General features: G+C 37.0%; 2 protein-coding genes across 2 annotated transcripts; one reads left to right on the forward strand and one right to left on the reverse strand.

The window, feature by feature from the left end:
* Positions 1-2,745: 2,745 nt before the first annotated feature.
* On the reverse strand, positions 2,746-4,312 carry LOC149253926 (benzyl alcohol O-benzoyltransferase-like). The gene is made up of 3 exons (XM_089454628.1): positions 4,102-4,312; positions 3,751-4,013; positions 2,746-3,660 (listed from the first exon to the last, which is right to left on the reverse strand). The coding sequence occupies exons 1-3, from the start codon at positions 4,310-4,312 to the stop codon at positions 2,746-2,748; spliced, it is 1,389 nt and encodes a 462-aa protein (XP_089310754.1).
* Positions 4,313-5,596: 1,284 nt separating this feature from the next.
* On the forward strand, positions 5,597-7,318 carry LOC149253927 (benzyl alcohol O-benzoyltransferase-like). The gene is made up of 2 exons (XM_089456966.1): positions 5,597-6,128; positions 6,260-7,318. Exons 1-2 carry the CDS (start codon positions 5,697-5,699, stop codon positions 7,136-7,138), a joined length of 1,311 nt encoding a protein of 436 aa, XP_089313092.1. The 5' UTR covers positions 5,597-5,696; the 3' UTR covers positions 7,139-7,318.
* The last annotated feature ends 13,913 nt before the right edge of the window (positions 7,319-21,231 follow it).

Genomic DNA, 21,231 nt, shown 5'->3' on the forward strand with positions numbered 1-21,231 from the left:
TAAACATGGCTCACACTTGAACTTCTTGTGTATTATCCATGTTTTTTATCAAATGAGTGGATCTACTCCGAAAGAGTGCTTGAATTCTTCATTGTATTTGTTTTAGGCATGTTGATCAATGGGTTCATTATTTTTATTGTCGCCCTATCCACAATAATAAGGTCCCATGAAGAAGATTGTTTAGTATGTTTGATTGAAATTTGTGGAGATTATTTTTTATGTTAATTCCAAATGGTTAGTTAAATTTGTTATCAATTTAAACCATCCAATAAAAATTAGTTCATACTAACATGACTTGACTAATATGAAGATATTGAATCAAAACTAGGTTTTTGTGATATGGCTTAATTGATATGAATCCAATTCAATGATGGGTGACTTGTTGTGTTGATGACATCTGGTAGGGATGTCAAATTTAATGGGCCATTGTTGAATCACTAAACAAAACATTATTTCATCAACTTTCGAACTAACGCGTAGTGACGTACTAAGCTGATTCTTCAATGGGCAGTTGCTTCAAAAATCTTGCTTTGAGTTTTCAATTTGGTTCCTTTGTTGGAGTTTTTCTCTTCAATTTAAGAAGACTATAGTGGAAATTTTTGGGGAACCTATGGGTTTTATGCCATTCCCTTACATCCACAAGAACATATGTTTTATGTGTTCTACATGTGATTTTGGTTCTGAGGTATGCTACCCATGATATTGTAATGAAATTGGTATATGTCATTGACTGACAAAGATCATTGTAACATTCAACAAAGTTTTAGGGATAGATGACTAGAATTGGACACGACAAATCTTTATATGTATCTAAATTGGGTCATAGTAAAGCATTAATTATATGTTATTATGTAGTTGCTGACTTCCCCTTTTTGGTTCATCTTTATTCCTCATGGATGCAATAGGAACATCCCAAAAATGTTCTGACTACCTGTAAGCTACTGGTAGGGTCACAATGGATTTGTTTTTTTAACTTTACAAAGTGTTAAAACTATATTTGATCGTAAATAATGATTGATACTAAGATGGAGTATGGAATTAGATATTTGCATGTATCATGTGAATGTTAAGCTACTATCCATTTTGGTACTGGTCTAAGACATTAGGATTTTGTTTTGTATCAGATGGGCATTTGTACATAGCATGTGAAGGATTGTAACAGATTATCAATACTAATCTTGATAGCTTATTCTATAGCATCACATATATACAAATGTTGCGATTTATTTACCGAATAATCTTTTGAATAGGAATTTTGATGTACGTAGCAGCCATGAACATTGAAAAGTCTAAGTATGGTCGTGGGTGGCCTGTGATCGGAAAGTGAGGTAACGAAACATTCATATGGAAAAGCATAAGTACAATAGTATGGATCAACACGACCATCATATAGTGCAACATACAACTTCAAGGCAAAGGCAATAAGTGCACAATAGTCAAATAACTAGATAACTATTTTATGAAAAGGATTGTTCATCACATAGAAGACACGTGTGCTCTATTTTTTCCATTTGTTTTCACCGTAGCTCTTCAATTTTGCATTGTGCATTAGTCTACATTCATCTCTACACCTAGTTTTTCTTGACCTAGGAAAAAATTTGTCGAGGGTTACCTTGGAAATATTGTCTAGAATGTAGTGATTACTAGGCCTTTCTATTTTAGTGATGCTTAGTGCTAAGCAATGAAATATCTAGGTAAAATTACAAGATTGGATGTAAAAAGAATTAGCAATAAGCCTACTCTAACAACCCTTTCTTATGGCACGAATGAGAAGGAGGGCCTAGTTGTTGTGTTTAATCTTAGTGGGAGTAGTTTCGATGTAACAATGCTTGAAATATCCAATGGTGTATTCGAGGCATGTTCCTTCCCTTGAGATGTTAGGTTATTTTACATTCATTATTTATTTCTTCTCATTCTCTACTTTATCACACAAACTATTGTAACCTTGTTAGCTTTTTATTATAGGTAAAGGCCACAAATGGTGACAAGTTTTTGGGGGTGAGGATTTTGATAATGCTCTGCTCCAGTATTTAGTGGTTGAGTTCAAAAAGACAAAAAAATGACTTATCCTAGTATAAGCTAGCCTTACAAAGGTGAAGGTGGAGTTGTGGAGTTTTCATCTTCTTCTTAGATAGATTAATCTACCATTTATCACGAGTATAAAGCATTTGAATGTTACATTAACTCATTTGAAGTTTGAAATCTTAGCGAATCACTTAATCGAGAGAACAAGAATCCCTTCCAAGAGTTGTAAAAAGAAAGCAGGGATTACCACATTGGAATTGGATGAAGTTATTCTTATGGGAGGAATGTTCCTGGTGCCAAGGGTTCAAGAGATTGTTGTTGAGATTTTTGGAAAGACGCCAAGTAAATGAGTTAATCTAGGCGAGGCTATAACAATGGGTGCTGCCATCCAAAGTGGAATTTTGTGGGCTAATGTAAGGGAACTTTTTTTTACTCAATGTGACTCCACTTTCTCTTAAATTAGAAACATGGCGGGGTTTTCGCAAGGTTAATAAGAAGAAATATAACAATCCCAATGAATAAGAGTCATATATTTTCAATGAATCCCGACGACCTTTGTACTGTACACAACTCAAGATGTTGCAGTGTGCCAATTTACTTCACCGAAATACAAGGACACTCTTGCGCAGTGTGCCAATTTTATTCACGTAAGAGCAACTTAATATTAGATTTTATTCAATTAACAACAACTTAATATAATTAAGCTTAGAGATTGCTATTTTATAGGGAGGATAGTAGATATGGGGCTGCGTTCTCGATAACTTCATTGATTTCTGCTTCAAATATATGCATAGCAGCGGGCAGCAAACATACGGGAACCACTATGCCCTCCACCCCACTTCTGTTATTGTAAGGGACGAGGAAGCTTGTCAAGCCCGCCACTGCTGCTGGTCCCACTCCACCTTGTGCTGGTCTGCCGTAGGCTGCTCTTCCCCACCCCAAATCCACATCTCCAAACCCGATCTTAGTACAGTCGGAGATCACATAGGTGCCCACCACTGTGAAGAGAGGGTGCCCTCTCAACTCCATCAAATCTAGAACCGATCGCATGTACTCGCCATTCACGCTCATTTTCTCTTGGCGGATCAACTTCACAGCGAAGGACAATGGTTTGGTTGCCAGCTCTCCTGCGGTCGTCTTCGCGCACAGGAAAATGATCGCATTACCGTAGAAGTTTTCGGGAATCGGCGGGCCGAATCTCGCTCGGCCATCCAACATGAATATGAACCAAACTTCCTGCTGAGAGGGCAGTGGGAGAGCCCTCATTCTCGAACGCCACAAACACACTGATAGAACTTCAAAGGTCAGGCACTTGCCTTGCCCTACTGCTTGTAACTTCAGCGACTCGATCTCCTTCGGCCCGAAAAAGAATGAACTCTGACTCATCTCCTTCAGGTTCGCCATATGCTCGTCTTTGTCTTCGATTTGATCATATTCATGGTGGGGGAATTTAACTATGGGATTTGTCCATGGTCGAAGGATTTCTCTCTCCCAGACTGGACGAACCGAAGGCCTCGCAGCCCCTCTCGCCATTACGCTGAGAGCTTTCAAGAATTGAACGAGGCCAAGCACGTCACTCATGGTGTGATTCAAACGAAAGGTGGAATTCAACCCTCCACATTTCAACCGCGTTCCCTGAAATATCGTGATAAGCAACACGTTAAAAAAACATAATTTCGACTAGAATATGAATTGCGTTCATGAAAGAATGAGTTATCAATTAACCTGAATGAGGAGGAGGGGAGAATTGGTAATATTTTCCGAGCTCGGCACATCATGCAGCAGATCAACCAAGCAGGGGAAAGGTGGGTGCAGGTCTCTGAATTCCTCCATGGAAACGTCAGCATCAGCTTCCACAAACAGCACGCCTTCGCTCGTGCAGTCCACGACAAGCTTACCGAAGGGCGCTTCTCTCAATCTTCCGGCAAAAGGATAGTAAAACACCAAAACCTTCGCCAGCGCCTCTCTGATAACTTTGGCGGGATCCTCTAAAGGAATCAAAAGGACCGGAGAGCAATGTGCGGAATGAATTCGTGAAGTGGTTGTTTGGTGAATTAATCTTTATGCGTGTGAAACCCTGGAGTTGAGTTGAAATTGAAGAGCGTTGAAGCTGAAGGGCTGTGGACGCCGCTGAGGGTGGATCGAGCCAACTGGAGGAGAAGAAAGTCACTGCTGGAGACAATCGTTGTTGGAGTCTTTCCTGACAGATCGCTGTCGGAGTGTTGCCTGGAGTGGGGTAAAATTTAGCCAGCAGTAAAGAGTTGTGTTGTTTTTGGTATTGCTGCATAACCCATAGAGGGTCGAACAAAGCCGAAGTTGTTGAGAAGTGACAGGGCGCGTAGTGTGCCCGCCTGTGTATGTGTGGCTGCTGGGGCCAGTGGCGCTATGTGGTTGAGGCTTGTGAGCATCCGAGAGGGCCAAGATTTGTGAGGCTGGAAGCAGAGTAAGTCCATCCAGCTGTGAAATTTCTGTGTTTAATTGCAGTAACTGTGTTGATTTTTATAGTATCGTTCGCTGTCATGTATGAGGCAATTTAAGGAATGAAATTAGTTTTTTCCATAATCCTGATTTGATATTAGAAGAAGAAAAGCGGGACAAAACTCGGATTTCTAACAAGTTCTTGCAAGGTGTGTCTCTTTTGCACAAGGTAATTGTAAAGATAAAACCAGTGGTCAAAGATAAGAAGTGAGGCAAAGCTGAGAGGTGCTATTCCAAGAGTGGTGCTATTCTGTAGTCAAAGCTCACCAGAGTTTAAGGAAAATTTAAGCCCAGCAGAGATGTCTATCTTTTTAGACCTTTTTGACAATGATCCTTTCGATGATCATTTTCTTAGGAACCCATTTGGGATTAGCAGTATTTTTGAGTTCATTGACAAACAGTATCATGTTGCTGAAGAAATCACTCATGTTGTTGAGGATCATTTTGTTGAAGAAATCACTCATGTTGTTGAGGATCATGTTGTTAAAGAAATCACTCAGACTAAAAACACAATTGTTAGAAATTTTATTGGATCTGCTTTCAAGATGACTGCTACTGTGGAGGATACTACCATGGATGTTCTTCGGAGGCTGCTCATGTTCAAAAATGACTACACTTTGATGGCTCGTTTGCTGGTTCCTCATGGAAAGTGGGGAGAACTTGAATTAGATTACCTTGTTCGGGGTCTTGCTCCGGAAAAGGTTGCTGATATTAAGTACATAAGCAAGGAGCGGAGGAATTCTCTTAGGAAAGCCAGAAAGGTGAAGATGAAACTGCACCAGCAAATGAACAAGCATGGACCCCTTAGCAAGAAGTCAAAAATGAAATGTTTTGTTGTAAGTCTAGCTGAGACTTAGACCAGCAGGCATGACAATTAAGAGTATAGTGTCTTGTGCTTTTGTTATATGGTTGGAATTAAAGGGGCTGTTGGAAGACATTAATTCCAACCACCCTCATTAATGTAGTTGCTAGACTTTTCTAGATAATTCAGCAGATATTTTAGGCATAGTTTCTAGAAATGGTTGACAAAATGAGCAAGCTTGTTGAAGAAGCCACTAACCCACCAAATTCCATAAATCTCTCTGTTGTATATAAGAAAGAAAGCTTTGAGTTGGTTGTGTGCGCATCTCTCCAGCTCTGCTCTCTCTGTCAACACTGTGTCTCGGCACCTTCACCATCTTGCTTCACGTGTCATGGCATCTCTGCAATTCAAGGTCGCCAGAAAGCCGGCCGTTCTTGTCGCTCCTTCCTTGCCTACTCCTAAAGAGTCTCTATACCTTTCCAATATCGATGATCAACCAAGTCTCAGATATCATATTCCGATCGTTCAGTTCTATCGTTTCGACCCATCGAAGAAGGGTCAGGATCCTGCCAGAGTTATCAGAGAAGGGCTGGCCAAGGCTTTGGTCTTCTATTATCCCTTTGCCGGGAGACTCAGAGACGCACCCGCCGCTAAGCTCGTGGTGGACTGCACGGGTGAAGGCGTGCTGTTTGTGGAGGCTGATGCCGATGTTGCTCTCGAGGAATTTGGAGACCTTCAGCCGCCATTCCCCTGCTGGGAAGATCTGCTGCACTACGCGCCGGGCTCCCTAACTCTTACCAACTCTCCCTTGCTTCTTATTCAGGTAAATTCATTTATGCTCATCATCAATTCAATTAATTTTCGCTTGCATTTGCCATCGGCTGTTGCCTTGGCTGCTATTTCTTGGAGTCGGAATTGCGTTTTCTGAGCGTACTGGTTATCATGAACTTTCAGGTAACGCGGCTGAAATGCGGAGGGTTCATATTGGCCCTGCTGTTGAACCACACAATGTCAGACGGCACTGGCCTCGTTCAGTTCTTTACCGCTGTCGGAGAAATGGCGAAGGGAGCGCCGAGGCCTTCGGTTCGTCCGGTTTGGAAAAGAGAAATCCTCCGACCGCCGACGAATCCGGCTGTTAAATTCCCACATTACGAGTACAAACAAATCGAAGATAAGGATGGGCAGATGGTTCCCGTGAACGAGATGAGCCACAAATCATTCTTTTTCGGACCCAAGGAGATGGAGTCGTTGAAGACCCAAGCAGTAGGCCAAGGCACAAAGCACTCAACATTTGAAGTTCTGTCGGCGTGTTTGTGGCGTTCGAGGACCAGGGCTCTCCAACTGCCTTTGGAGCAAGAAGTTCGGTTCATATTCGCCGTGGATGCTCGAACCAAATTCGACCCGCCGCTTCCTAAAGGCTTCTACGGCAATGCTATCAGCCTTGCATGCGCAAAGACGACCGCAGGAGAGCTGGCAAACCAACCGCTGTCTTTCCCTGTGAAAGAGATAAACAAAGCCAGAACGGCTGTGAACGACGAGTACATGCGATCAGTGATAGATTTGATGGAATTAGAAGGGCGCCCTCGCTCTACAGTGGTGGGATCCTTTTTCGTTTCGGACGTTACCAAAATCGGTCTTGGGGATGTGGATTTCGGATGGGGAAGACCGGCGTTCGGAGGGCCTGCAAAGGGTGGAGCAGTGGGAATTTCAGGCGTAAGCTTCTTCATCTCCTACCGAAATATAAGTGGGGTGCAAGGGATATTGGTTCCCGTTTGCTTGCCCCCTGCTGCTATGGAAAGACTTGAAGCAGAATTACATATTTTTCTTTCCTAGTAGGAGGTCAAATTGCATTCAGTTTTAGTAGTCAAACTTCAGGTAAGTAAGCCGTTAAAAGTTTCGACATAGTCTCTCTATCTGATAGCCTTAACATAATTAAATGGGATATTAGTTAATATTTGTTTGAATCAGATTACTTTTGTTGGAACGGCTAATATTAGTTCATATTTGTTTGAATCAGAGTACTTTAGTTGCAAAGGTTTATATATATTTTAATTATATCGTTGATATCTAATCTGTCTATATTTATAAATAAGATTAGGAGTCTGTATTTATAAATAAGATAAAAGATTATGAGTGGGATAAACATTGTATGCTCTATAGATTAAAATTTTGTGGAAATTGAAAACAAAAAGTATTTTTATTTTATCTTTTTCATGAATATTATTTTATTTTTTGTAAAGCACATAACCTTTATTTAACTTTTATTATGTGTGTTTTTCTAACCAATTTGTTTTTCTAATTCTGTTGTTCAAACAACAACCATATAAAATTGTTGTTCTTACTAAGAAGAATATGCTACTATTATATGAAATGATTATATTTTTATCGCAAGTATATTTATGATTTGTTAATAAGACAACATCATCCAGGTAAATTAATAATAACAAAACATAAACTCTTATTTATACACTTTCTTTATTCTTTATGATTTAATTTTCTAACTAATTTATATATAAGTCAAATAAAGGATACATTATTATTTAATTTCTATTTTACTCTTGATTTTGATTGGTCCTTCTAATTTTATCATTTATTGAAATCCTCAATTTTACAATTAACTTTTCATATAATTAGAAATTAGCTCTTCTCCACTCTACTTGAACTCCTACTTTCTCCATCATTTTTCAAAGTTATTAGACCTAGTATGATAATTAAAAAAAAAACTAATGAAGCAGCAATAAATATTGTTTCTTTAAATATTTTTCAAAGCATATTTAAAACATCAACTACAAGTTATGAGATGGTCAATGGTTGAATGCTTAGGCAAAGAAAAACCCAAGAAAAATCATTTTCTCCATCATTTTTCAAAGTTATTAGAAGTAGTATGATAATTAAAAAAAAAAAAAAACTAATGAATCAGCAACAAATATTGTTTCTTTAAATATTTTTCAAAACATATTTAAAACATCAACTACAAGTTATGAGATGGTCAATGGTTGAATGCTTAGGCAAAAAAAACCCAAGAAAAATCATTTTCTCCATCATTTTTCAAAGTTATTAGACATAGTATGATAACTTTTAGAAAAACCAATGAAGCATTAATAAATATTGTTTTTTAAAATATTTTCAAAACATATTTAAAACATTGACTACAAGTTATGAAATGGTCAATGGATGAATGCTTAGGCCAAAAGAAACCCAAGAAAAATCTTTCACAATTTTCACATTGTTAGTCCTTCAAAATTCTAGCATCATGTTAAAGAGTCATGCCAAATTAACCAACACTATGTGTGTATTGCACTAAGCAATTTGTAATTCAGATCTATAGGAATGTGATATTCATTTAATTGTATATACACATAATGTAAATGTGATTTGAAAAAGTGAATTAGAAGATTTTGTTTTTCTTGGAAAATATTAATTGTGAAATTTTGTCATATAAATATGAATACAATTATACTTTGTAAAACAATTTCATAAAATAATAATAAGTTCTTAAAATAATAATAATAATCATGTTACCAATTTCTATATGCAAATTTTTATAGCAACATAATCTTTCAATTTCAATAATGAGAATACCTTGCCTTGCAACACTTTTTAAAACAGTTTTTCAACCTAACTTTTTGGATGAAAACAAAGGTATCGAGAATCAATGAAAAACTATGACGCAAGCATGCAATCGAAGATTAGTGGAGCATGATGCAGTTTCTGTTAAATTTCTATAAATGAAATCTATATTCCATTAATGAAATATGATATTACATATATACAAGAATATTGTCTCAAGATAGGAAAACTATCTTGGATGCACAATGTGTTGGTTGAGAGAATATCTCAACCACACACCAAACTAGGAAAACCACTCCTATAGGATAGTAACGGACTCTTTACATAGAAAATCACAATTGAGACAAGTAGGAATTAATATTCCAACAGTTGCAGACTCAAAGATGTTTCAAGATGGAGAAGACGCTGAAACCAATGTTTGGTGAGATATATATAAATTGAAGCCTTTTCTCATGTGATGTGACCAGTACAACATGGGTTCATATGTTTATTATTTTGGAACGGGGTTTTAAAATTGCAATTTAATTATTAATAATTTTGGATTGTTTTTTATTTTATAGTAGAGTTTTTAAAATTTTAAGTTAAATATCAATTTAAATAGTGATTTAATTTCTACTAAAGATTTTAGAATATTTGTGATAATATATATGTCAAATTGTCTAGAAAGTTCAAAGTGATATATAAATCAAAATTTGAGATTTATGTCCAAAGTAATTATTATTTTTTGTCATTTTAATTAAAGTGATAAATTAAAAAAAAAAACTTATATAAATGTGTGTTATAGTTTTTTGGGCATGTGATATTGATAACCCATGGTGTTAGCTCATGGTATTGTAACAAGCCTATTTAGGAATTAGGAATTTCCATGATAAAGTGAGGTAAGTGTTTTGATGTTTATTATGGATTGATTCATATCATATTTACCAACCATTTAATTTATATAGTTGCGCGAGTGATTAAGTGGGTGATAGAGATTTAATTTACCAAATATTTTTATTTTTAAATGAAATTTATTTTAGAAGTAGTTATGCTCATAATCTTTTAATTAAATTGATTAATTAAAAAAATGTGGGTTTTTGGGCATTTGGTATTATTAAGCCATAATATTGTAACAAAGCCTATTTACAAATAAAAAATTGTACAATAAAATGGAAGTAATCTCTATAATTAAGAATTTTGTTATCTATATATGTGTGTGTGTGTGTTATTTTTCTAATTAATAATAATAACCATTTAAAATAAAGTTGTAATTTAGTTAGATTTTATGATTTTTTAAAATTTTGGCAATGTGAAATGTATTATGAGTTACATGTTTCAATTTTATCAAAAGTTCAATTTATATGATCTAAAACCAGCCTAATCCATCTTAACTCCACATTTACTAAATCCTGAAAAAAATTAAATAGAATTAAAATGAATCTAAACTTGTGTAACTATTAATTATAATTAATTATAAAAATAAAAATAAATCTAATTATTAATTTTATTTTATTTTTGCCACATCTACGCTTTTGTATGCTTTCAAGAAGGAAACATTAATCATTTATGAATTTCATCACAGCAGGGTGGGGCCAAGCTACGACACATGGATACAACTAAAGCCCTATTTCCAACCCCATAACAAAGTAAATGCGCCTTGACATGTGCCCGATATAACAGGCCGCTATTTTATTCTCTCTCATCACCACGCGGCGTGTTATATCGAGTTATATCGGGCCGATGTCACGACGCATTTACTTTGTTATGGGGTTGGAAATAGGGCTTTCCCATACAACTACGGCAGCTACGGATACAGATACATATACAGATTAACTACAACCAGTACAGTCATTACAGCCCACAGATACGGCCATGGAAACCGCTACGGCGCACGACAACAACGAATGACACGCAACGCTCTCATTTTTCCACCCCACCAACTACGACGGAAAGACATGTGTTTTTTGGTTTACTTATGCTCCATAATATGAACTAACATAACATAAAATATATTTGGCATGACATAAGCAGAAGTCGGGAATACTTCAGTACTTATTATGTTGAAAACCTTTTTTATTTATGGATATGTTTTTTTGTTTGTTGCTATGTTCTCTTTTTGGTTGATATTTTTATCTGTCAATGAACAGGATGAAATAGATGTATATCTCCAGATTCTTTATTATGTATACATGAGGGTTTAAAAGTCAAAAAATTTGGCAGGACAAGGCTATGAGGACTTAAGAGTCCGGGCAGGACACCACCAACTCAGTCCAATTTTTTGGCAGGACAAGGCTATGAGGACTTAAGAGTCCAAATTTTGGGCAGGACACCACCAACTCAGTCCAATTTTTTGGCAGGACAAGGCCAACTTTGTTCACAGCTTTCAAGCTTACATATGTTCACATAAAAAAAAGTAATTTTCAACTCTAAAGAAAGTTACCATTTTTTCTTCGAAATAAAAAAATGTTAAAGATAATAGATATATATTTATTTTATCATTAATGGAAAAGATGGAAAATAAAAAATTTAAAATAAAACTACCACAATGTCGCAAATCCTAGTACTTTCACTCTTACCAAATTAAAAAAATGTAAAACTTCAAATCTTTTATTAGCATGCGAATATAAAGATGGTGTATTAATGTCCGTATTAAATGACATGATAATTTTATAACTACATTTAAATTTTTATTAACCAACATACAACGTGATTATGTTTCCATTGGCGACTGTATACTCTACATTACATACATATTTCTTTTATGATAAGATGACTATATATTTGCAGAAATATTGGAACATCGCTGTTATATATATTGTTATATCTTGTTGGTGGTATGATCTATATAGTGGACTTAACCACCCTAGTTATTTAAGCATGGTAAACAAGCTCATATGTTGGAAGCTTCGAGTTCATATCCTTTTTACACTTGGCACATGTTTGGGATTCGAGTCGCATCCACGACTTGGAGTGAAGATGCTAGATCGATGGTGGCGATTCTTTCTAACTAGATGTGATTATCGATGATTTTTCTATTGCATATTTTATTGTATTTTTATTAAAATCGTCCACTGAATTGCTTATGTAGTTTACACTGAATTCTGTGATTGCGGTTTGTAAAAGGACATCTATTTGTTAAACGGCTTTTTATCAGTATTAAATTCCAGTATTCCGTCTTTCGTATTTATAATTATATTGGATGATTATATTTATTGGTTTCGTTATTGTGAGATTAGCAAGTCAAGAACTATTTCCATGCTAAGTTGTTCCTCTGCTAGGCTAGGAAACTAACCCGGACTGCCAGAATGCCGTTCTTTAATAACCCTTGAATTTTGAATGAGGATTTTCACACTTGTTTGCCAAAAAGAGAAACATTTACTATAATTTAATCTTATTCAACTGTAATTATTTTCCACCACATACAATTATAAGGACAAGCAGGCTACTTTCCACAATATACTAATCTTATTTACAACATCCAGTTTGATCCATTATTGGCCTTCCACATAACAGACAAGTGCCCCTATTTATTCTGAATTTGTCATTAGAGACTTGTTTACATGACTCTTTTATAACTAATAAAAATATACACAGTTGCACTATACTCATATGTTCCTCTGATTTGTTCACCTTGACCTCATACCGATATTCTGAAACTCCTTTGGAAATAATGCCTTAACCTCCCTTCCACGAGACCATTGGCCATTGTGTCTCCCCTCATGTTATCCTCACAAGCAGGGTGTTAGCAGTGACTCTACACAGTTAGGGTTTTGTGTCTATCTGATCCTAACCAGACTTAGTCCAAGCCTTACTGTTGCAAGAACTTGTCTGATATTTCAGCACAGTTTCTTAGCACAATTCTTTCTTGTTACCATTCTCTCCTTGATTACCTTAGGTATCACTACCCTCTTGGTTATTTTTTTTCATTTTTAATTCTCAACGAGAGATTATGGGAAAGTAACTGCCTAACCCATAACTGACTAACCACCTTGACAGGTGAGGCACAACTAGGCATGGCTTCTAAGTGAGTTGTTCACAAATCATACATCACTATAAACATGATTTTCAAAAAAATAAAATTAAACATTCCTACTTGACATTTGACCTTTCCAAAGTCTATCAACATTATCTTGTCTTTCAACTGAAGTAACTATTATTTACAATTTTCTGAGGGGATGTTACATCTCCACCTAGTTTAAGACAAACATTGTCCCGATGTTTTCACGTTGCCCAAAATAAGCTTGCGTAAGCTTCTTTCATAAGTTTCATCTTCACAGGTAGCCTCTTCTGGGCTAAAGTGCTGCCACTATACTTTAACCAGGGTGATAACTCGCTTCTGCCCCGTTACTTCTCTCTAATCGAGTATGTGTAAGGGCTCGAATAAAAATTCGTCGTCCGACGTGACCTGTATGTCCTGCCAATTGATTATATGTTTAGGATCATATATGTATTTATTTAATACATAAACATGAAAATGTTATGTACATGTATGTGACTTGGCAAGACTAGTTGGTAAGCTATCAGACCAACCTGGGCCAAAATCTGGAAAGGACCACAAAACAGAGTTGCTAGCTTGGCACAACTTCCCCATTGTAAGGTGATTTTCTTGGGTCTTACTTGTACATATATAAGGTCCCCAACTTGGAATTCTCGGTAACTGTTTTTTTTTTATAGTGTATGTCTTTTGTGGATCTTGTGTGACCTTTAGGTTTAGTTTCACTTTCTTCACTGCCTCCTCCATTTCTTTTATCATTTCGGTCCCAACATTAATTTTCCTTTAGGCCCTCCCCAGTTTATGGGAGTTTTACATCTATGTCCATATAGTACCTTGAAGGGGCTCATTTTAAGGGAGGCATGATAATTTTTGTTGCAAGAAAATTCCACTAGATGTATATAGTCCTCCCATTTAGATGGTTGTTGCATCACATACATTCTTAACATGTCCTCAATCACTTGACTTACCCGCTCTGTCTGGCCATCTGTTTGAGGGTGATAGGCCATACTAAATTGTATTTGGGTGCCTAACCCCTCGAAAAGAGTTTTCCAGAATGTAGATGTAAACTTCACACCTCTATACAAAATTATTGCTTTTTGTATCTCATGCAGCGTAAAAATTTCTTTCATAAATATGTTAGCAATTTGAATTGTTTTAAAGGTAGACTGTACGGGAATAAAATGAGAAAATTTACTTAATTTGTCCACAAATACCATAATAGAGTCGTTTTGGCATTTAGTCTTGGGTAAACTAGTTATAAAATGAATCGTAACAGTCTCCCATTTCCATTCTGGAATAGGTAGTGAGTGAAGCAGCCCAGCTGGATGTTGGTGCTTAGTTTTTACCTGTTGACATTCTAAACAGTGAGCCATACAATCAACCAATTTTCTTTTCATACCGGGCCAGAAGCATTCTTTTTTAAATGTAGTGATTAGTTTCTGGTAGTCGAGGTGAGTTGTTTAAGGACTTATATGGTACTCGTCAAGAATTAACTATTTGACACTTTTTTGATTGGGCACATACATCATGTTTCGGTAGATTAGAATATTTTCATCATTTAGCACAATTCTTGTTGTTGTTCACTGTTGTTCATGATTTGGTCTTGCTGCCATAAAAACTGATATTCAGGATCTCTATGAGCAGCTTCCTTGATCTGCTCTTTAAAAGTAACTTAAAATTTGCTAAATGAAAGTTCGTAAACACAATTTAATTTCCGACTCAAGGCACCTGCTACTCAGTTTTCTTTACCTTTTAAGTGTTTAATTTCAAAATAAAACTCACTTAGAAAGGAAACCCAAAGTGCTTGTTGAGCATTCAAAGTAGGTTGCTTAAAATAGTTAGTTAAACTATGATGATCTGTCATTAGCAAAAATTTCTTTCCCAATAAATAATGTCGCCACATATTTAATACTTGTATTAATGTGGTTAGTTCTAAGTCATAATTTGAATATTTATGCTCATGTTCTTTCAGCTTCCAAGATTCATAAGCTATAATCTTTCCTTCTTGCATTAAAACTCCCCCTACACCTTCCTTACAAGCATTTGTGCAGACAACAAATTCCTTGTCTGGATCAACAATGCTTAAAATAAGAGCAGTAGTAGGCAAGTGTTTCAACCGGTCAAAACTATGTTGACACTCAGTTGTCCACCTGAAGCTTCTTCCCTTTTTTTGTAAGGAGGTAATGGGGTATGCTACTTGTTGTCACTCACTAGATTATGAGTTTTCAGTTGACCAAAGTTGCCAAATAGAAGTTAATTTTGAAGCCATCTTCTAAGCCACAGAAGCACTCAAATCCAAATCCGACCCTCTCTGTTGCACAGTGCTCGAAACGAGCTTTCCAACATTATATGGAAGTTTGAAATGGACTTCTGGATTAGAAGATATGGCTTGTTGAAGTTCAAGGGCTCTGTTGCCTTTTAAATGAAGGAGAAGAGCTTATCGGAGGTCCTGGAGCAGATCGCAAATCGCAATCGCAGTTTCCAAGCAGCGACAGCAAGGGAGGACACAACAAACCTACAATTGAGTAATCACCGATATCGGAAATCACAAAAGTCAAAGATCCAAGGCGCGGCATATCGACGATCGGTGGGATTTCAAAGTGCAGTACAAAGGGGCAGAGCTCTGATATCAGCAAATCGACGATTGGCGGGTCCAACAGACCATTCTTAAGGAATTGCAGGGAAATACGCCGATAGTGTTAAAACAACAGGGGAGGGCCAATGCTAATTTACAAAGGAAATCAGTTGCAAAACCGAAGGCAGGCGAGCCTTTTCTCTCTCCTACGGGGGGCCATGTGGCAGAGCACCATTGGTCCTGATGAACCCACATGGCAGTTGACATCAACATGACGTGGTGGTACGAAGGACACATGGCATGTAGATTTGGAATTTTCAGGGGTCCTATGGGGGCATATCCAGGTGACATGTGTCACCACTTAGGAAGTGCCATGTGGCATTGATGACATCATCCATCCCGTAGATCAGCAATTGGCGGTTGCAGAAAGCAAAGGTTCCTCCTCCGTCGAAGTCCCTCCCAGCCTGTGATTGCAATATGCGGGAACTCTCCCAGACGTGATATTTTATACAATAAATTTAAAACGTTGTCGGGTCCATCCCTTTTCAAAGTCCACATATTAATTAAACATCCCCCATCTCTGGATGACCTAGATTGACTCCACTCAGATCGACGGCTCCCGGGATTCCACCCCCCCCCCCCCCCCCCGCCATGTTTTCCTTTATCGACGGGGGGGTGGGGGTTCGAAAAGGTAGTCTCCTCATCGAGCTCCACCGCTACATGTCCCTCTCATATCATTTCACACCCCCCCCCCCTCACTTACCACTTATCGCTCATGCCCCCCTCTGAAAACCACTCATCCTCACACTCTGTCCCGCATTTTGATTGTGATATCCTAGGTGGACCCAATGCCGTTGATCGATGATTGCAAGTGTCAAGGGGAGATACAAAAGGTAAATCGTTATAAATCATCGGTATGTGGTATTCCATGTAACAAAGAAAAAATATCCCTGAATGGGAGTCCAAAGGCCCTAGTGCCCAAGGACTAAGGACTTGGTCATAGACCCCCCTCATTTGAAGCAAAAGGGGCTGGAGTGGATCCAAAGGTCCCATCTTGTAAAGGATTTTCAGTGAAAATCCCCGATATGAGAATCCCACGGCCATGTATTGCAGAACTTTCAAGAACTTTCAAGGCGTGGTGGGTCAAAAGCTATGGCATTTAATAAGGGAGATGGAGCATTCAAACCCAACATGGGCTGATCCAGAAAGGCCCTTTGTGACATGGAACCAGGGTCGACGCTAACAGAAATATGCAAGGACTTAGAAGTTGGGGAGGACTTGATTATCAAGCATGGTGTCCCATATAGAGGGAAGACGAAGTACTGCCCAGGGTTCTTCTGCTCCTGCACTGTGGCATGAAATTGACAATTGCCCACTCCCAATGTTAATGGATGAATGGTTCAAGCAGTAAAGGCCAAAGCATCAGGAACTGGCTGAGCAACTGACAAGAGGCCAGTAAATGAGAAAGCAACAACCTGAAGTAGAAGCAATCACAAGGATGGGCGTGAAGATATTTTGTTAGCATTCTTATCTGACTATTGACTTGTTTCATTACCCTGTAATGTGCCACCATTAAATGAGGCAATATTTCATAATTTTTTTGGGCCACAGAGCCGTCCCTAGCCGAGACAGCTAGTAGACCTGATAGTTGATACTCGGTCGAAGATATTTTGTTGGAATGAATGTTCAACACTACCCTCTCTAGATAAATAGGGGAAAACAACACTTTACAAAGGTTCAGAATTCCTGAAGAAAATGCTCCATTCTATTTTCAGACTGTATGAATTTATAATACAAATCTTTTAGAATATCAAGTAAATGGTGATGATTCCCCATTAGAGTATTACAATATGTTATCCCTCTGTTAAAGCACATTATGTTCATGATTCTTTTCTGAATTCATTTAATCATAGCTACTAGAAATATTTCATACTTCCTCACAGATTCATTTGTATTGACTTATTAGTACATGTGCCTGGATGGATTATTGAGATTATATATTTAAAATTGCGCAACATGAATCATAGCATTCAGTCTCTCTTTTGTCCATTATATCTATCTATAACTCAGATAAGTGTAGAAATTCTTGATGCATCAAGCTCTATGTGATAAGTGTAGAATTATTGATGATTTAAGCTCTATGTGATGAGTTACTTCTTCTCCTTATCCTCTCTCATTATTCTATAAAAGCTTATTAAACTATAAGTCCTTGAACTACTCGGCCTCCATTATTTTATGCATATATTTATGTGATTTGTATATGTGAAGAAGTACCAAAATTTCATGGCTTACTCTTTTAGATGAATGAACCAACCCATTCCATTTATATGTGTGTGTGTGCCCAGGCACTGGTCTTGTAAGCAATCTGAGGCTATCTTTGGGAGAGACAACACTACTTTTGAAAATCCTTCAACAAATCTCTTGTAGTATCCAGCCAACCCCATAAATGATCTTATGTCAGCCACCTTTTTCTAAACTGGCCTTTCCATTATGGTTTTTATTTTCTCTGGATCTACAACAATTCCATCCTTAGTTATGACATGCCCTAAATACTGAATTTGTTATTTAAAGAAATCACATTTACTATATTTTGCATACAGATGATGTGCCCTTAAGTTATGTAAAACTATCCACAAATGTTATTTGTGTTCTTCCATGTTTCGGAAATACACTAGTATGTCATCAATAAAAATCAATACAAACTTATCCAAATATGGATGAAAAATATTGTTCATAAGACACATAAAAGTCGTTGGGGCATTAGTCAGCCGCAAAGGGAAATATAACAAATTCATAATGGCCATAGCGAGTCCTAAATATTGTTTTGTATACATCTTCTTATTTTATTCTTATTTGATGGTAGCCCGAACAAAGGTCAATCTTAGAGAATATTGTAGCCCCTTTCACCTGATCAAACAACTCATCAATATGGGGTAGGGAGTACTTGTTCTTGTTTGTCAAACTTATTTAATTGTTGGTAACTAATACATAAATGTAAGGTTCCATCCTCCTTTTTCACGGAAAGTACAGGAGCTCCCCAAGGTGACACACTTGGGCAAATGTACTTTTTATCTATCAATTCATGTAATTTCATTTTCAATTTTGTTAACTCTAGCACACTCATATGGTAAGGTGCTCGGGACACCAGAGCAGCCCCAAGAACTAATTCAATGGTAAATTCTATATCTCATTTTGGGGGAAATCCAAGAATATCTTCAGGAAAAACATCAGAACAATTTTGTACAACAGGTAAATTTTCCAAGGTGGTAGTTTTTTCTTTCGAATTTGAATATCCTACTTGCACTGCATAAATCAGAAACCCCTTTGGAATACATTTTTCCAACTGGGAAGTAGTTATTGGTCTTAATTTCAAGGGTCTTTTCACTCCTTAAATCTCCTATCTTACTCCTTTTTCATTTAAATAGTTGATAATTTTATCCCTACAATTAATGAGGGACCAATGTCTCTCAAGCCAATCCATGCCTATTAGAATATCATAAGAACCTAAAGGTAAAACATTCAAGTCTGCCACAATTGGCTAACCTGCCAGCTCCGTGAGGCAGCTAGTAACCTTAGCTGACACCCTTCTTTTAGCCCCCGTGGCCAGTTGCACCAACCATGGATTTTTAAATCTAACTGTTTGCAAACAACATTTTTCCACCACTTTGGGGCTTACATAACTCAAACTAGCTCATGGATCAATCAAAATAGATACAGTTTGGTAAAAAAGCTTACCTTCAAATTATACCATAGTCGGTTGATACTCTGTCGGATGGTCTTCTAAAGCAGCATTAATTCTAGGTAAACTTCTTGCCACTTCACCTACGGATGATGCTTCTTGAATCTATGCAATTAGTTTTGTCCCCTTATGCTAAGGACATTTCTTAACATAATGTGGTCCCCCACATCCCCAACACTGTACTGGAGGTCTAGTTGTTGTCTCCACTTCAGTTTTATTTGATTGTTCATTGGATTTCGATTCATTTGGCAATTTGAACCTTTGCTGGGTCTTATTGGCATTTCGTCTCTACTAATTTTTATAAGATCCTTTAGCAATTGTGGACTTATTCCCTTTAGCACTTTGTGAAAACTTGGGTCCTTTCTTCTCAGTCCACTTCTTTCTTGCATCTCCCTTTTGCTTCATTTGTTGATAACATATATGCACCTTCCTTATAGTTGTCCATAGTTTTCGGATTGTCAAACTCTATACGTTCTTTCATAAATGCAGGAAAAATGCTAATAAATCACTGAAATTTCACCTTATCCTCACGTATATAAGTAACGTATTGTAGAAAAGATGTGAATTTAGTTATGAAATCATTCATGCTCAGCTGTCCTAAACGGAGGTCATGAAATTCCTTCGCTTTTTCATCATAAAAACTTTTGGTTAAATACTTGTCTTTAAAGTGTTTCTGAAATTTTTCCCAAGTCACACTCTGTTCATTAATTCCTCGTACTATTTTCACTTCCTTGCACCATAAGGTGGCTTTCCCTTATTGTTGATAGATTTCCAATCAAGCCTTTAAATTATTATCATATTCATACAATTAGAAGTACTTATTCATATTGATAAGTTAGGCATCAACAACCTCCTCTTGTTCACCATCAAATGTTGGAGGCTTTATTTTCTTAAATTCTCCCTACAACTCAACCTTCTGTCTCTTGTGCTTTTTATGATCTGACACATTATTTGATTCCTCTTCTTGGTTTTCTTGGTCACCTTCTAATTCTGGATTTTCATCTCTTTGCTCTTGATTTCCCATCATGTTTTCTTGCTCTGGACTGGGAATGGATTGTCGTTGGTTTTTTCTGTAAGACAAAATTTTCATATTTTTTTTCTTGTTCTTGCATCAACCTCTCAATTTCAGCTCGTAATCTTGCCATTTCATTCTTCAACTCTTGAACTATCTCGAGTATAGTAGCATTAGTGGTGTGTGATTCTTCTCCCAGTTGTACCCACATTTCCAAATTAGTTTTTGAAAAGGGTGTTGAACTTGCTCCCATTCCAAGCCTTACTGGTGTAAATCATGCTCTCCTCATAATATATCCACCTCTTCACTCTCTTTGAACATCACAACTATTGTTATTTCCTTGTTAACCTAGAGGCCACAGTTTTGCAACTATGGCTCCGATGCCACTTGTCATGACTCCTAGTACCTTCACTCTTACCAAATGTTATATTAATGTCAGTATTAAATTAAATGATAAATTTATGACTGCATTTCAATTTTTATTAACCAACATACAACATGGTTATGTTTCCATTTGCGGCTGTACACTCTACATTACATACATATTTCTTTTATGATAAGATGATTATACATATGCGGAAATATTAGAACGCCATTGTTATATATATTTCTATATGTTGTTGGTGGTATGATCTAACCAGTGGACTTAACCACCCTAGTTATTTAAGAATGGTAAACAAGCTCAAGTGTTGGAAGCTTCGAGTTCATATCCTTTTTACGCTTGGCACGTGTTTGGGATTCGAGTCTCATCCATAGCTCGGAGTGAAGATGCTAGACCGATGGTGGCGATTCTTTCTAATAGGTCAAGTAACTACCACTTGGGTTCTCTCTGGTGTGGTCTCATTTTCTCTATCCTCAGTAGAGTTTTGTTGTTTCTACCTCCATAGTCTCCTTGTTGTTTCTCCATGGAATGTTCTGTCACTAAGGCTCTTAATTGGCACTGGCATGTCAATATTAACTCGATAACCATAGAACTAAGGTATGTTCACTTGAAATTTTTCATTTGACTGCACACCAGGGTTTAATACAATGATTTCCTCAGTCCTACGATTATTTT

Source organism: Pinus tabuliformis, chromosome 7 (assembly GCF_031772625.1).
Source record: "Pinus tabuliformis cultivar Carrire ecotype Pingquan chromosome 7, CPIR1, whole genome shotgun sequence".
Taxonomy (NCBI): domain Eukaryota; kingdom Viridiplantae; phylum Streptophyta; class Pinopsida; order Pinales; family Pinaceae; genus Pinus; species Pinus tabuliformis.

What these genes read in the sequence shown, in the direction of transcription:
- LOC149253926 (XM_089454628.1), bottom strand. Translation starts at nt 4,312, where the DNA reads ATGCAGCAATACCAAAAACAACACAACTCTTTACTGCTGGCTAAATTT. An exon ending in AATTTCAACTCAACTCCAGG is followed by an intron (nt 4,014 to 4,101) that starts GTTTCACACGCA and finishes TGATTCCTTTAG; the next exon opens with AGGATCCCGCCAAAGTTATC. An exon ending in CTCCCCTCCTCCTCATTCAG is followed by an intron (nt 3,661 to 3,750) that starts GTTAATTGATAA and finishes ACGATATTTCAG; the next exon opens with GGAACGCGGTTGAAATGTGG.
- LOC149253927 (XM_089456966.1), top strand. Translation starts at nt 5,697, where the DNA reads ATGGCATCTCTGCAATTCAAGGTCGCCAGAAAGCCGGCCGTTCTTGTC. An exon ending in CTCCCTTGCTTCTTATTCAG is followed by an intron (nt 6,129 to 6,259) that starts GTAAATTCATTT and finishes ATGAACTTTCAG; the next exon opens with GTAACGCGGCTGAAATGCGG.